A 13031-nucleotide genomic window follows, 5' to 3' on the forward strand; every position below is an offset into this window, starting at 1 on the left:
AAATGCCTTTGAATTTGTTTACATTTGTGCTTGCCAGATACGTGTAGTAAATAAAAAATTTTTTATGGTTTACCATTTTTCTAATTAGCATTAAGGGGCAGATTTATCAAAAATCGAATGTGATTTTTTTTCCCCCACGATTCAAATAGTTTTTGTACCCAATCTCAAGCATTTGAGTTATATTTTAGAAAACTCTAATGACCAAGTCAAATTTTTGAGACTTGGATTGTTCCATAAACACGCAAACATTCGAAATTTGAGTTTATCAGAGGTAGAAAAACCCTCACACAACTCACACATTCGATTCTTGATAAATATTCCCCTTAATGTAGCTTCCAGACAGAATTTATATTTTTTCTGATTATGATGAATGTTTTTTTTTAAGGTCTGTGGCACTCCCCCTAAAATCATACAACATGTTCACAGGCCCGATATATGGAACTAACAAACCATTTTTTTCAGCATAATAAAAAATTTAACAGAAGCTATAATTTTTTTGATATCCTGGCCAGCCTTTGATTGTAACCCAGCAAGTTGTCTTTAACTATCCATTCTTTACTTGTTAAATCAAAATACTATTAACGCAGTATTTTCATTATGCTCATTTTTTTTTTTTTGGATCAAAAAACTTTCCACCACCTTACTTTTATTTGTGCTGCGAAAAAGGTTTTTTTTTTCCTTCTCAGCTGGCTGATGACACACTCCTGATAACTGATCCACGTGCACAGGTATTTATATACCACCTAGCCTTGTCCACCTGACACTGACCCCCCCCAATGATGACATTACCCTACCTAGTCCCTCTCAGAACGCAGCCCTAATTATGCAGGCCCTCGGCAGGTGAGGCTTAACCCTTACTGGCTATGCAGCTGCCCATGCCTGCGCAGCATTAATTTGCTGCACGGCAAATGGGGGAGGTAGGATGTACCTATTATACCTAACTGTGTATGAAAATAACTGCACACAACACCACAGATTTTGTTTGGTTGAAGTGTAGTCCACAGCACTATTTTATTAGAATTATAATTTCAGCATAACAATAAAAATGTAAACAGAAGCTATCACTTTTTTTTATTATCCTGGACAGCCTCTGATTGTAATCCAGCAGGCCACCTTTAACTATTCATACTTGTTAAATAAAAAAAACTTTACACAATGTCGAGCTTGTTTGATACCTCGACCCCCCCCCCAAAAACCCAGTGCTTTCTCCAGTTCTGCTTGCAAGCCATTGTTAAAAATATCATTACCTATATCAGCCAAGTGAATTCCATCACTACTATAAAGGCCTACCTCCACTAGCTCTGTACACAATACTTCTGTACACAATAATATTTGTTTTTTGAAAAAGCAATGGTTGACTATTTTTTTACCTATTTACCTGCTGCCAACCAAAAAAATCTTGTCAGTATTTCAGACCAAATAATGACAGCGTTATCCATCATTGCACGAATTTGTGAAATGTCCTTTTTTATTTGCCTTATTAGGTCAATTGTTCTTGTCCTACCTAAATCATTTCCTCCTAGGTGAATGAGGATTATGTCAGGATGACCCCACCTATTAACCATTTGCATCAAAACTGAAATCAAATCACCCCACGTAATCCCCTGACACACATCAAGGTGATCTTGAACATTTGAATATTTTTTCTCTAAGCTCAAATTGGGTGTATACTTTCTGACTTCTGCTCTCCTTTTTGCTCAGAAAATGTACAAGAGTCCCAAAATTCTAATCATGATAGTAGGACCTATAAACTGGAATATAAACAATTTACACAAGCTGGACGAACACAACATTGGTACCTGGACAATTCTCACCAGCCTATTGGTTTTATACTGTTCTCATTGAGCCCAAGGATTGCTGCCTGTGTCACTGCACCTAATGCGGAAGGAATGTGATTTGTAACCTTCTGAAGTAATGTCTTTTTAAGCCCATACGTAGTATACTGGCAAATTGGAATCTAGAGACAAACTTACCATCCTGATGAACAAAAAATGGTCCAGGGGCCCTAGGCTGAATAACTACAAAATCTAGAAAGGTCTTAATTGGACATAGTGTGGGATTAATGAATGGACCTAACCATAAAACTAAACCCTTGCCCTTCCTATCTTTCTTTGATTGCCTAAGAATGATTTTTAATCTCCTAGTTTTAAATTGCTGGAGGAAACTGTTTAATTTAACCTTAAGGCTGCAAAAAAGACAGTAACAAATTAAGCTTGTCACCGTCAATACAAACCTTTTACCAATTTACCTAATAATTCTAAAGTAATAGGCTTTCTGGTGGCGTTTTATTAACTCTTGTTAAACCTTTTATTACTTAACCAAATTTGTTTTAGTAAAATTTGTTTTACCCAACAACTTAAGGAAAAGGGAAATTCCTCCTATTCAATTAGTCGTCAATCTTGCCTGACCACTCTTTTGGTGTGAGATTATCTGCACATTTTTTAGCACAGGGAATGGAAGGGTGGATTCTACTGCCAATAGAACAGTTGTGTCTATATCTACAATTTGCCTGCCATTTGCACACTGATTCGTTAACGGCCCAGCAACAATTTGGATTTGACTGTTGTTTGGAACATTCATATTAGGCTTAGGAACCAACATTCCTAACCAAAAATCTACATCTTTCTTCCCCCAACTAATGTCTGGATGAACCGCCATCTTTTGATGAAATCTGTCATCATAGAAGTACCAAAACAACTTCTTTATGCCTCCAGAATAATGTTTACATGTTTAAATAATTGTGTCCCTAAATGAGGCTTTTTTTTTTATTAGTATGAAAAATTTCACTTGCACTCGAAGGCTGATCAACGTAGGGATATACCCTTACACTTTAGTGGCAGAAAGGTGCAACGTTTCGGGGATGTCCCCTTTGTCAAGCATAAAATATAGTGAAAGAATTAGCAATTTAACACATACAAGATGTAAAGCACGTAACAAGTCAATTAACATACTGGGTGGTTACAAATCAAACCCAATTAAATTCTAATGAGCTAAGGATGGTCACAAAAAATTAACTTTCTTTGCATAGAGTCCATTAGTGAGAAATAGAAAAATTTATAGTAGAAAAAATTCTTAGAAAAATTTTTAATAGAAAAGATTCCTTTGTAGAAAAAATTCCTTTGTAGAAAAATGTCTCTTGGTTAAAAAACATTGTTGAACATATTTATTAAATACTTAACGCAGGAATAACCTTAGATAATTTGTTACAGTCCAGACCTAAGAGGTTAAATCCTTTTAACAAGCAGTTGAAATTTACACTCCAAAGATAAGAGAACATTTCCTTAAGCAAGAGATAAGAGCAACTTTGTTCACTCAATGTAACCAACTATTCAATTATTGAATTGAAGAGATCAATATCAGCAAAAATTGCAACAATTTATACATTCAATGCTTATCTTACCCTATATGAAGGGAGGAAAATTCTGTCCCTGTTGAAAAATTTCAGATGGTATATTAACCCTTTCTAGTCTATTCAAAAAATCAGTGGTATCCAACAGGCAAGGTTCCAATGTGGGCAATATGTCCTGCAAGAACATATCAATATAGATTGCAGGCGGTTGCCATAAAGAGCCCACATTGCAAACAATTGACCTTCCAGGTGGACTAGTAAGACTTATGTATTTTAGGAAGAAAATACAGATAGGGTATTTTTGGAAATTGCTGATAAAGAAGTTGATAAACCTCCTCATTTATGACTCCTTCCATTACAGAAGAATTTAAAAATATGTTCAATTCATTTTTAAACTTATGTATGGGATCTGATTTTAATTGTGTGTAATGTTTAACAGTTAGTTGGCGAGTCGCTTCATTAATATAATCAACTTTATTCAAAACTACGGTGCCACCTCCCTTATAAGCTTTGGTAATTACTACAGAGGTATTCTGCTGTAAAGAGTTAATAGCCTCTCTTTCAGCCTGTGCCAAATTTTGAATATGTTTTTTAGAATTCCTTTTGTCAAAAATGATATTTGTTTCCAGTGTCACCATAGTTTCAAAAGTGTCAATAGTGAGGAATAAATGAACTTTTAGTGCCCAATTTGTTTTTTACTTGCCTCATAAAATTATCATTGCGTGCTGTCGTTTCTTTGTCACAAAAATAAGCTTTCAACTTAAGCGTTCTTACAAATTTAAACAGTAAATGAAAAAGGTGCAGTAGTGTGCATAGGAACAAAACCAAGTCCCTTGTTTAAAACAGATAACTCGCTGGTGGAAAGTTCATGGGCAGATAAATTAAAAACAGTATTTACCTGCGATAATAACGTGCCCCCCTGCGCTTGGTCGGTGGGTAATGGCGAGTTTCTGCCCTGTCTCCTCCATGTCCTGCGCTTCCTCGTGGGCGGCCTACCTCTAAAAAAGAAGCCCCAGTGGAGCTCTGTGAAGAAAGCGGTGATGACTGATCAATTCGGCAAACCGTGTGTTTGACGTGTCTGAAGTGATTGTTGAAGAGGCACACTGTTTGTGATGTGTTCGTCTCACGTCCTTCCACATGTAAACCTCGCCGCGTTCGTAGTCCTGAGTGACTGTAGCTTTGACTCCAGTTCCTGTAGCGCATTCTTATTGTTCAACTCCGGTATTGCTGAATAGCTTTCCTCGAGGACATGTATCTGTTGCTTCAAATCCTTCGATCCCACCTGGAGTTGTTGAACAGTAAGTGCAATAAGATCCAAGCTGCAACGATTGAGTATCCCTTGCCATTTCGCAGCAAAGCTTTTTTTTTTATTCACATTGATACAGGAGGCTTGTAAGCAATTAGTGAATGTACATGGAATAGGTGCCATTCTGTCTTCTTCAATTTCCCTTTTTTAATTATCTTAGTCTTTTAAAGGAAGGAAGTAAAGGCAATATACACTATATCCATATAATCCTCTTTAATAAATTTTCTCCTTCATAGTAGCAGACAGAGTTCTGGTACATTACAATCCTTAACATCAGCATTAGAAGAAGGTACTACATTGTGAATTATAGAAAAGAGCAAGTTAATCAGCTCTCAAATAAATCCGCAGTATTACCTTTAGTGCCCGCGACGTCCATCTCCTGGGCTGTAGCAGCATGCCGTCCTTGACTAGATGTTGCAGATGAAGTTGATGCCAATGTTTGGATAAACAGCAGTGCCTCCTGAGCAGTTGTTACAGCTTGTGAGTAGCTGGAACCACTTGTCACAGTGATCTTGACTACCTGCTCCAGACAATGCTATGTTGCACGTTGAGACAAGAGATGTGCTGCTGCCCTGGCAGGGAGGTGAAATTGATGGCTGCAATCCTCCGGCAGCCAGTTGATCTGCAGTGCACTTTTTTCTCCTTAGAGCGTTCCTCATCTTGCCACAAAATTCTGTTCTGCATTCATCTGTCATGTACAGGCTCCGCCTCCCGTTCAGTGACGCTGGCCGCTTCCTTTTCCGCTCCTTCCTCGGCATTGATGGCACCTCATATACTCTAAAAATGATTGTCATTGAACTTATGAAAATATCCAATTTTAAAAAGTATAAATGAAAAAAAGCGCTAAACGATGCGGTAAATACAAAACCTGAGTTTTTCAGACCATTTCTAAAGGAGAAAAAAATCCAAAAACTTCTAAAAGTTCGAATTAATTTAAAGCGGTTCAATTTAAAGAGCACCTCCCATTGACGCTTCTATAGCAGCTTGGCGAAGTTATGCTTTAGATGTTTTTGTGATTTTTACACTTCTAATAAGCATGAAGGAGTAAACAAGGTTTAGCTGAGGGAGAGTAAACTGATAAATTCATTCTATCCAGAAGTTCATCTTGAATCCTCAGACCATATATGGAGTTTCAGTACAGCTCGTGTGCTGTGGCCAGTTTAGAAGCTTAGGGGTTGACTAAAAAACATGAAGCAGGATTGTGACATGTATAATGGTATTTTTTGGATAGCCAGTGGATCCTTTCTCTCCTTCTTTTGTATTTTTTTCTTTTTTTTTCTTTTGTTTTATATATACCTTTTCCCCTGTTCTGCAATATTTTGTACTATGCATTCCTGTGTTGTGCAATGTGCTATTTTTCTATACAGTCCTTCGGGAACAGTGAAATTTGATTTCAATAAAAAGAAAGTTGACTAAAAAACATGAAGCAGAATATGAGGGTCACTTGTCTCTGATTATTAAATTCTGATGCAAAATGCACTGTTTTCTCAGCTACCATGCAATGCAAATCTGAATTAATTCTCTTTTTATTGTGATGTTTGTTTATAAAGGCAATGACAATCTAGTATCTGGAATGCACGGGCCTGTGTTTTTCTGGATAATTTTGGACTGTAAGGCTGTTAAAAATAGTCCTTTTTGGCATCCAGTGTGTTTCTGAACTACTTGGAAAGTTTACAACTGTATATGAAGATTATTTAAAGGGGTTGTTCACCTTTTAAATGTGCTTTTAGTATGATGTAGAGCGTGATATTCTGCTACAACTTGCTATTGGGTTTTCAATTTTTACCTTTGCGGTTTCAGCAATATGGTTGCTAGGGTCCAATTACCATAGCAACCATGCAAAGATTTCTATCCAAATACCACTGCAAGGAAAAAATATCCTGGATGGGGTTAGGTTGTTCTGCATAGTTTTATATCATCCTCAAATACAGATTCATGTTGATGGCAAAAGAAATGTATTGGATTGTTTTTTAAATCTATTTTGTTAATCATGCTGTTCCACATTACATAAAAAATCATACGGCAAAACACTAGGTCTTGGTTATTCCTGGTGATAGATTCATACCTATACTTTATAATGTTGCAACACCATTAATGTTGAGCTTTCTGTTTTTTAACCTCAGGTACAGACATGAGATTGCACATGATGGACAAAAGATCTATGTATTGGGTGGAGGCACGTCTTGGACAGCTTACTCTTTGGAGAAGGTAACGTTTGTTTTTTTATGTCTAGGTCATTTTAAATAAAAGGAAGAAGATTAAAAAGGGAAAAATCCACCTGAAGGCAGAAAAAGTGACAACGTTTCATGGGATGGTTGAGAAAGACAGGAACAACCACAGAACCCCTTTTATTAAAACTTAATGGAGAACTAAACTCTAAAAATGAATATAGCTAAAAATGTTATAGGCACCAGCCTAAAGTTTTAGCTTCTCAACAGCAACAATAATCCAACACTTCAAATTTGTCACAGGGGGGTCACCATCTTGGAAAGTGTCTGCAACACTTAAATTCTCAGTGGGCTCCGAGCAGCTGTTGAGAAACTAAACTTAGGGGTCGCAAAATTTACAATCAGAAAATGAGGTTGTCTTGTAATATAAGCTGATGCTACAAGGCTGATTATTAATTTCGGAGTTGCATTGGTTTCTGTGCTGCCATTCTGGAGTACAGAATATACTTGTATTTGCTCCTTTTGTTTTATAATACTGATTTATTTTATCCTTTTACTATAGAACACATGGAAGATTATAGTTTTTGATAACCTGTAGCACAGGGATCCCCAACCTTTTGAACCCATGAGCAACATTCAGAAGTAAAAGGAGTTGGGGAGCAACACTAGTATGAAAAATGTTCTTGGGGTGCCAAATAAGTTCTGTGATTGGCCATTTGGTAGCCCCTATGTGGATTGTCAACCTACATTGAGGCTCTGTTTGGCAGTGCACCTGGTTTTTATACAACCAAAACTTGCCTCCAAGCCTAGAATTCAAAAATAAGCTCCTGCTTTGAGGCCACTGGGAGCAACATCCAAGGGGTTGGAGAGCAACATGTTGCTCACGAGCTACTTTTTGGGGATCACTGCGTGTAGCAGAAAGACCTGATTTTCTTGGGTTAGCTTAACGTTAGGGCATCTAACAATACTTAAAACAGTTTGCTTTGGTTGCAAGAGCTGGAAGATGAGCCAAGAATATTTATGTGCACTGCTGTAATTTAGGGGTTTCTACTTGACATATATTTTGGTATTCATATGTATATTGGGTATTAAAATGTTCAAACGTTCTACTTAATGACATGTTGGAGCTCTGTAGTTTGGCATAAAGTTATGAAATATTAAAATGTTTAGTTTTTTGACGGTCTTTCGTATGCTTATGGTGTTTTGAAAATTCAGTTTTAATTTGGTGCATATTATAATATATTTTTAATATGTTACTCGGTTATAAAAAAAAAAAATTTGCAACTTTTGCCATTTTCCCCTTGGAAAAAAATATCTAGCAAAACTAAGAGATTCCCCCAGAAAAATTCACATAAAGCATAAGAAAATGGTCTAAAAATTGGCTGTTCATTCAAATGAAGGGCACCGTTTTAGCTGTCTGTGGATAGGTTAAGTAATATAATAAAAGTATATAACTTGCCATCTGCAGCTACTGAACGTTACACACCCATCTCAAACAAAGACAAACTCTATTTTTTTTATGGCAGTGTCTTTTTAAAACTTGTATGACTGAGGGAAGGAGAGATGTCTGGATCAAGATGCCAAATGATATCTGCAAGGCAGAAAATGCCCTAAGCCACATTGGGCTGCAGCTGATGGCTCTGTGCTGGGAACCCCTGGCATCCTTGTGATTGGCCAATTTGACCTGCTTCTTGGGCTAAAATGGTCCTTTTTTTTTTAGTCTTGTTCAGAAATACAGTGTATGGTTCCTTTTAACCCTACCTACATTTTTGTCTACAGATCCATGCCTACAACTTTGAAACAAACACCTGGGAGGATATTCCCACAAAGCCACATGGAAATCTAGGTAATGACATATTTGGCTTAACTTACTTCCACAAGCTTAGGAAATATGCTTTGGCTGAAAGAGATATTGAAAAAGAAAAATAGATTTTAGTTCACAAGAGTATACAATTTCTGTGTGGGATTTGTTGTTTAGCAAAACACTTTTACAACACTAATCCCAAGAATGCTATTCTAGTCACCTCATCTGTTTAAAATGGTGAAGTGTTGCAGAAATAAGTGTCCTAGGTGTGGACTATATGCAACATACTGAATATATATGGAGTACTGCTTCTTTCTAAGGAAAATGTAGTGGGACTAGCAGGACTGGCAGGAAATTATATTTATAGAATTCTAAGGTGCTTCCCTTATTTTATGCATTTCAAGCTCCTCTCTTAGAACTGCACTTTGACAGTGAATGGCCATATATTCTGTGTTGGTTGTAGAAATAATAAAGCACAGTGTTAAAGGGGAACTATTGCAAAATTAAAAGTGAATATAGGCTTCCTCATACTGAAATAAAATTTTCTAAATAAAACTAATTCTGAAATTTAGTTTATCTTCACTATCCATCTCTCAGCATTTGTTTCTCTTCATTCTGTTTTCATGCAGCAGCTGGGTGTCAGATATTCATGTACAGTTAGATCAAATATATCTTTAAGGGGGCTTCCTTTGCTAGCAGAGTATTAAAGCTCACTCAATAACTGATTTCAGTACAAACAAAATCTAACAAAATACTGCCTTTTTCACAAATCCTGCATGTAGAGAGACATGATGTCTGGTGTAATTTTCACAATAGTTCCCCCCTTAAGCCGAAATATTTCAGTGGTAGGAGTAAGGTGGTCTGCATGGGTGTCTTTGTAGTTATAAGGTTCTTAATCTTTTAATACCCCTGCACAATGTTAAATGGTAAAGAAAGCCTGTATTTAATGCAGGGGAAAGCTATACAATTTCAGATAAGAGTTTCAACATTCATGTTCCTCTGTTTGGTGTTTGTCTGGCAGCGCAATAATCCAGACTCAGTGGAATATTAGCAACTACTGTATCAACTATATACCACCTGGCTTTAATAAAACTCTGAGATTACATTTAGCAGGGCCAAAGATAAAGAAATATATCAAATGAGGACAATTTACAGGGTCTGCTACCCCAACCCTCCCTATTCTGCGCTAGGGAGACATGAGGGTGATAAACTAAGAAAAACAACTAAAATTAATTGAAAATGTTGTTTTTTGGTGAAGTACTACAGCAAAAAACATGAAAAAAATGTTTGGAAGGTGAGTGACCCCTTTAATTCCAGTTATTGTTTTTTAGAGTAATTTTCACCCAACCTTCTACATTTGTGTTTATTATGTAGTTATTCTGGCATTACATTTTCTAGGTTTTCCAGCAGCCAGAAGATGCCACAGCTGTGTCCAAATAAAAAATGGTAAGAATGCTATGTTTTTAGCTACATAATTTTAAAGCAATATTGTTATAACTGTGCTAGAAAGTTATTGCCATTAAATCTGTCACAGATAAACCTTAAGTCTTTATCAAACAAAAACTCTGGGCAGATCAATATACCATTGAAACACGGCAGATCAGGGTATTTTTAGACTTAATTTTATTTTTATGTAGGGGCCTATTTGATTGTTTGTCCCTTGCAAAAGACCAGTTTGGGTAAATTTATAGAAAGTTTTTTTTGGCTCAGAATACAGTGCAACTTAGGAAACAAAATTTGTGTTTTAATTAAAGCTTGCTTATGCCAAAAAGCACAAGCACCCTTAAAAAGGTTAGGTAGAGATGCCCTTCTAGGATTGACACTTCTCTGATATCAAAATTAAAAATGCACACTGGAGAAAATGTATTATTTTTACTCTCTGGTACTGCACTGCCAGCTAAAAAAAAGCATTGTAACAATTTACTACTTTTACTATTTAAATGCCCACTGAGATCATCACCTGAGAACTTTTTTTTTCTACTGCTTTACACTGAAGTGATTGTGTTAAAAAAAAAAAAAAAAAAAGGTTTAGTTCCTCACATTTTTATGCAATCTTTTCGTTCAACCCACTGAATTAAAGCTGAAAGTCTGCAGTTCAACTGCATCTGAGTTGTTTCATTTAAAATTCAATGTACAGAACCAAAATTAGAAAGAAAAGTTGTCTGTATACTCCCCTAAAGAGCATAAGCAGTGCCATGTATTCCGGCATGTCGCTACGTGGGCCCATAACTCCACATTGTCAGTGATTCAGTTGTATCAGTGCAAACAGTTCATCCACCCGGGTTGATCTTTTGGCTGTTAGTGTGGCTAGATTACTGCTTTGTTTGAATACTTTTTGTTGTTGTAGGGACCAAGTTTTAATGGGATGGTGTGACTTCACTCACTCTATAGATATATAAATAAGTATATGGATTTCTTGAGTAACCTTTTACTCATCAGCTTATATTTAAGGGGCTAATTTAAGTCAAACTATTGATCTGAATGAGACTAGGTCAAGTGAAATAAATATTGGCAGTTTAATTGTGTAATAAGTATTTCAAAAAGTAGACCTTTACTAAATATATTAGTGATTTGGTTGGCACGGTCATTCATCTGCATGAACGGTATCTCTGGATACAGGATTTTTTAGGGCCCAATATTCAAAATGACTTACCGTAACCACAGGTATCCATTTGCACAGGAGTCACAGGCAAGCCATATAGAAAACATCAACTTTACCATATTATACTTGTGGTCTTCCTTGTGTTAAGCACTTCTCTCTGTTCTCTCTTAGAAGTGTTCATCTGTGGAGGCTATAATGGCTTGGTTATCTTAGGAGATCTCTGGAAACTGAATTTGCAGACGTTCCAGTGGACAAAGCTTCCTGCACTCATGCCTGAACCTGCTTATTTCCACTGTGCAGCAGTCACTCCGGTTTGTTCCTCTTACCTCATGCAAATATTTAAATTGGGGAGGGCTCATAAAAACAGTGTTTAAAGTGGGGGAAATGGTGACCTAATTATGAACCCACTAAAGCTAATGGTATATGGAATACACACTGATCATTTTTTATGCACCATCTAACTTGCTGCCCACGGCACCTCCCCTCCCCCCCCCCCCATTAAAGTCTGGCTGCTGTCACTGCTTACCATGTATAAGCTTTAAAAGGTATCACTACTTAGATCAACTTGCCCCTGTATTGTTCACCCCCCCAGACTGTGACTATAAACACCTGTACTGTTCACATACCAGACTCAGAATATAAACCCCTGTATTGTTCACACCCCAGACCCAGCCCCTAAGTGTTCCCATTATTCACATCCTCACACTTCATACAGTCTGTTGAATATACACTGGCATCGTCACTACATGTAGTACAGTACATAGTGTTCATCTTAGAGTGGCCTGATGGGTTTCCCTGTCTCCTGCCTGTATGTGCCATATTCTGCCTGCCCAACTGGAAATGAAGGGAATTCAATTTGTAGAAGATAAATACTGTTATTGCAAGCAATATTGTTGTGCTTGTATTTGTATAATGCATTTAAAAAGAGAAAAAGATCCTGGACATATGCAGAAAAATCAAGTAACTTTGATTACATTAATAGTAACAAAAGCACGCATATCAATAAGGCAGACATGGTTCTTTGCAAACAACCTTTTCTTCAATTGAAGATATACCAGCGCTAAAAGCTCAGGGTAGACACAAGAAGGAAATGCAAACACAATATAGTGTAGTAGTTTTTGAATCGAATGAAATATATAACCCTTTGTGCGATAGTTAAACGATGTGGTTTTGGGGTCTTCCACCAAGGGGTTAAAAGGCCATTTTTCCGTGCTTTTGATAAATAATGTGGCCACCTCCTGTGTGGGGCAGTGGGTACTTACAGACGTTTTTAAATATCACCAGCATGTAATAAAATCCCTTGTCCTATTCTTAGTGAGTATGTGGGGCAGTGGGTACTTACAGACGTTTAAAATTATCATCAGCATGTAATAAAATCCTTTATCCCAGTCTTGGTAAGCTCCAGGTTTATGTGTGTGCTTAATATAAGCATAAAAAGCAGTTTGCATTGGGGTTTCTCAAGTCCTGCGGTCCATTAAGATGTTACGATTTGCCTGGCGTTTGTTAGTAAGACACGCTGATCCTGGTCCCCCTCTGATGACGTCACTGCTCAGCCGACGCGTTTCGTCTATTGCGACTTTCTCAAGGCTTGTAATCTGAAAAAGTCGCAATAGACGAAACGCGTCGGCTGAGCAGTGACGTCATCAGAGGGGGACCAGGATCAGCGTGTCTTACTAACAAACGCCAGGCAAATCGTAACATCTTAATGGACCGCAGGACTTGAGAAACCCCAATGCAAACTGCTTTTTATGCTTACCGTATATACTCGCGTATAAGCCGAGTTTTTCAGCACCCAAAATGTG

At 37.1% G+C, this 13031-nt stretch overlaps 1 protein-coding gene and 1 long non-coding RNA gene across 4 annotated transcripts in view; both read left to right on the plus strand.

Moving 5' to 3' along the window:
• LOC108713033 (kelch domain-containing protein 10-like) overlaps positions 1–13031 on the plus strand; it is a 44984-nt gene that overhangs the window by 26379 nt on the left and 5574 nt on the right. For all 3 annotated transcript variants that reach the window (XM_018255695.2, XM_018255692.2, XM_018255693.2), the window contains 4 exons: positions 6779–6863; positions 8603–8669; positions 10026–10073; positions 11401–11540. In XM_018255695.2, the coding sequence (XP_018111184.1) occupies positions 6779–6863; positions 8603–8669; positions 10026–10073; positions 11401–11540 (340 nt within the window). The remainder of the gene's footprint in view (positions 1–6778; positions 6864–8602; positions 8670–10025; positions 10074–11400; positions 11541–13031) is intronic.
• Positions 5–6388, plus strand: LOC121402176. Its single transcript, XR_005966655.1, has 2 exons — positions 5–1619; positions 1702–6388. It is a non-coding gene; the product is annotated as an uncharacterized LOC121402176 (long non-coding RNA).

The sequence above is a fragment of the Xenopus laevis genome, chromosome 3S, assembly GCF_017654675.1.
Source record: "Xenopus laevis strain J_2021 chromosome 3S, Xenopus_laevis_v10.1, whole genome shotgun sequence".
In the NCBI taxonomy this organism is placed as follows: domain Eukaryota; kingdom Metazoa; phylum Chordata; class Amphibia; order Anura; family Pipidae; genus Xenopus; species Xenopus laevis.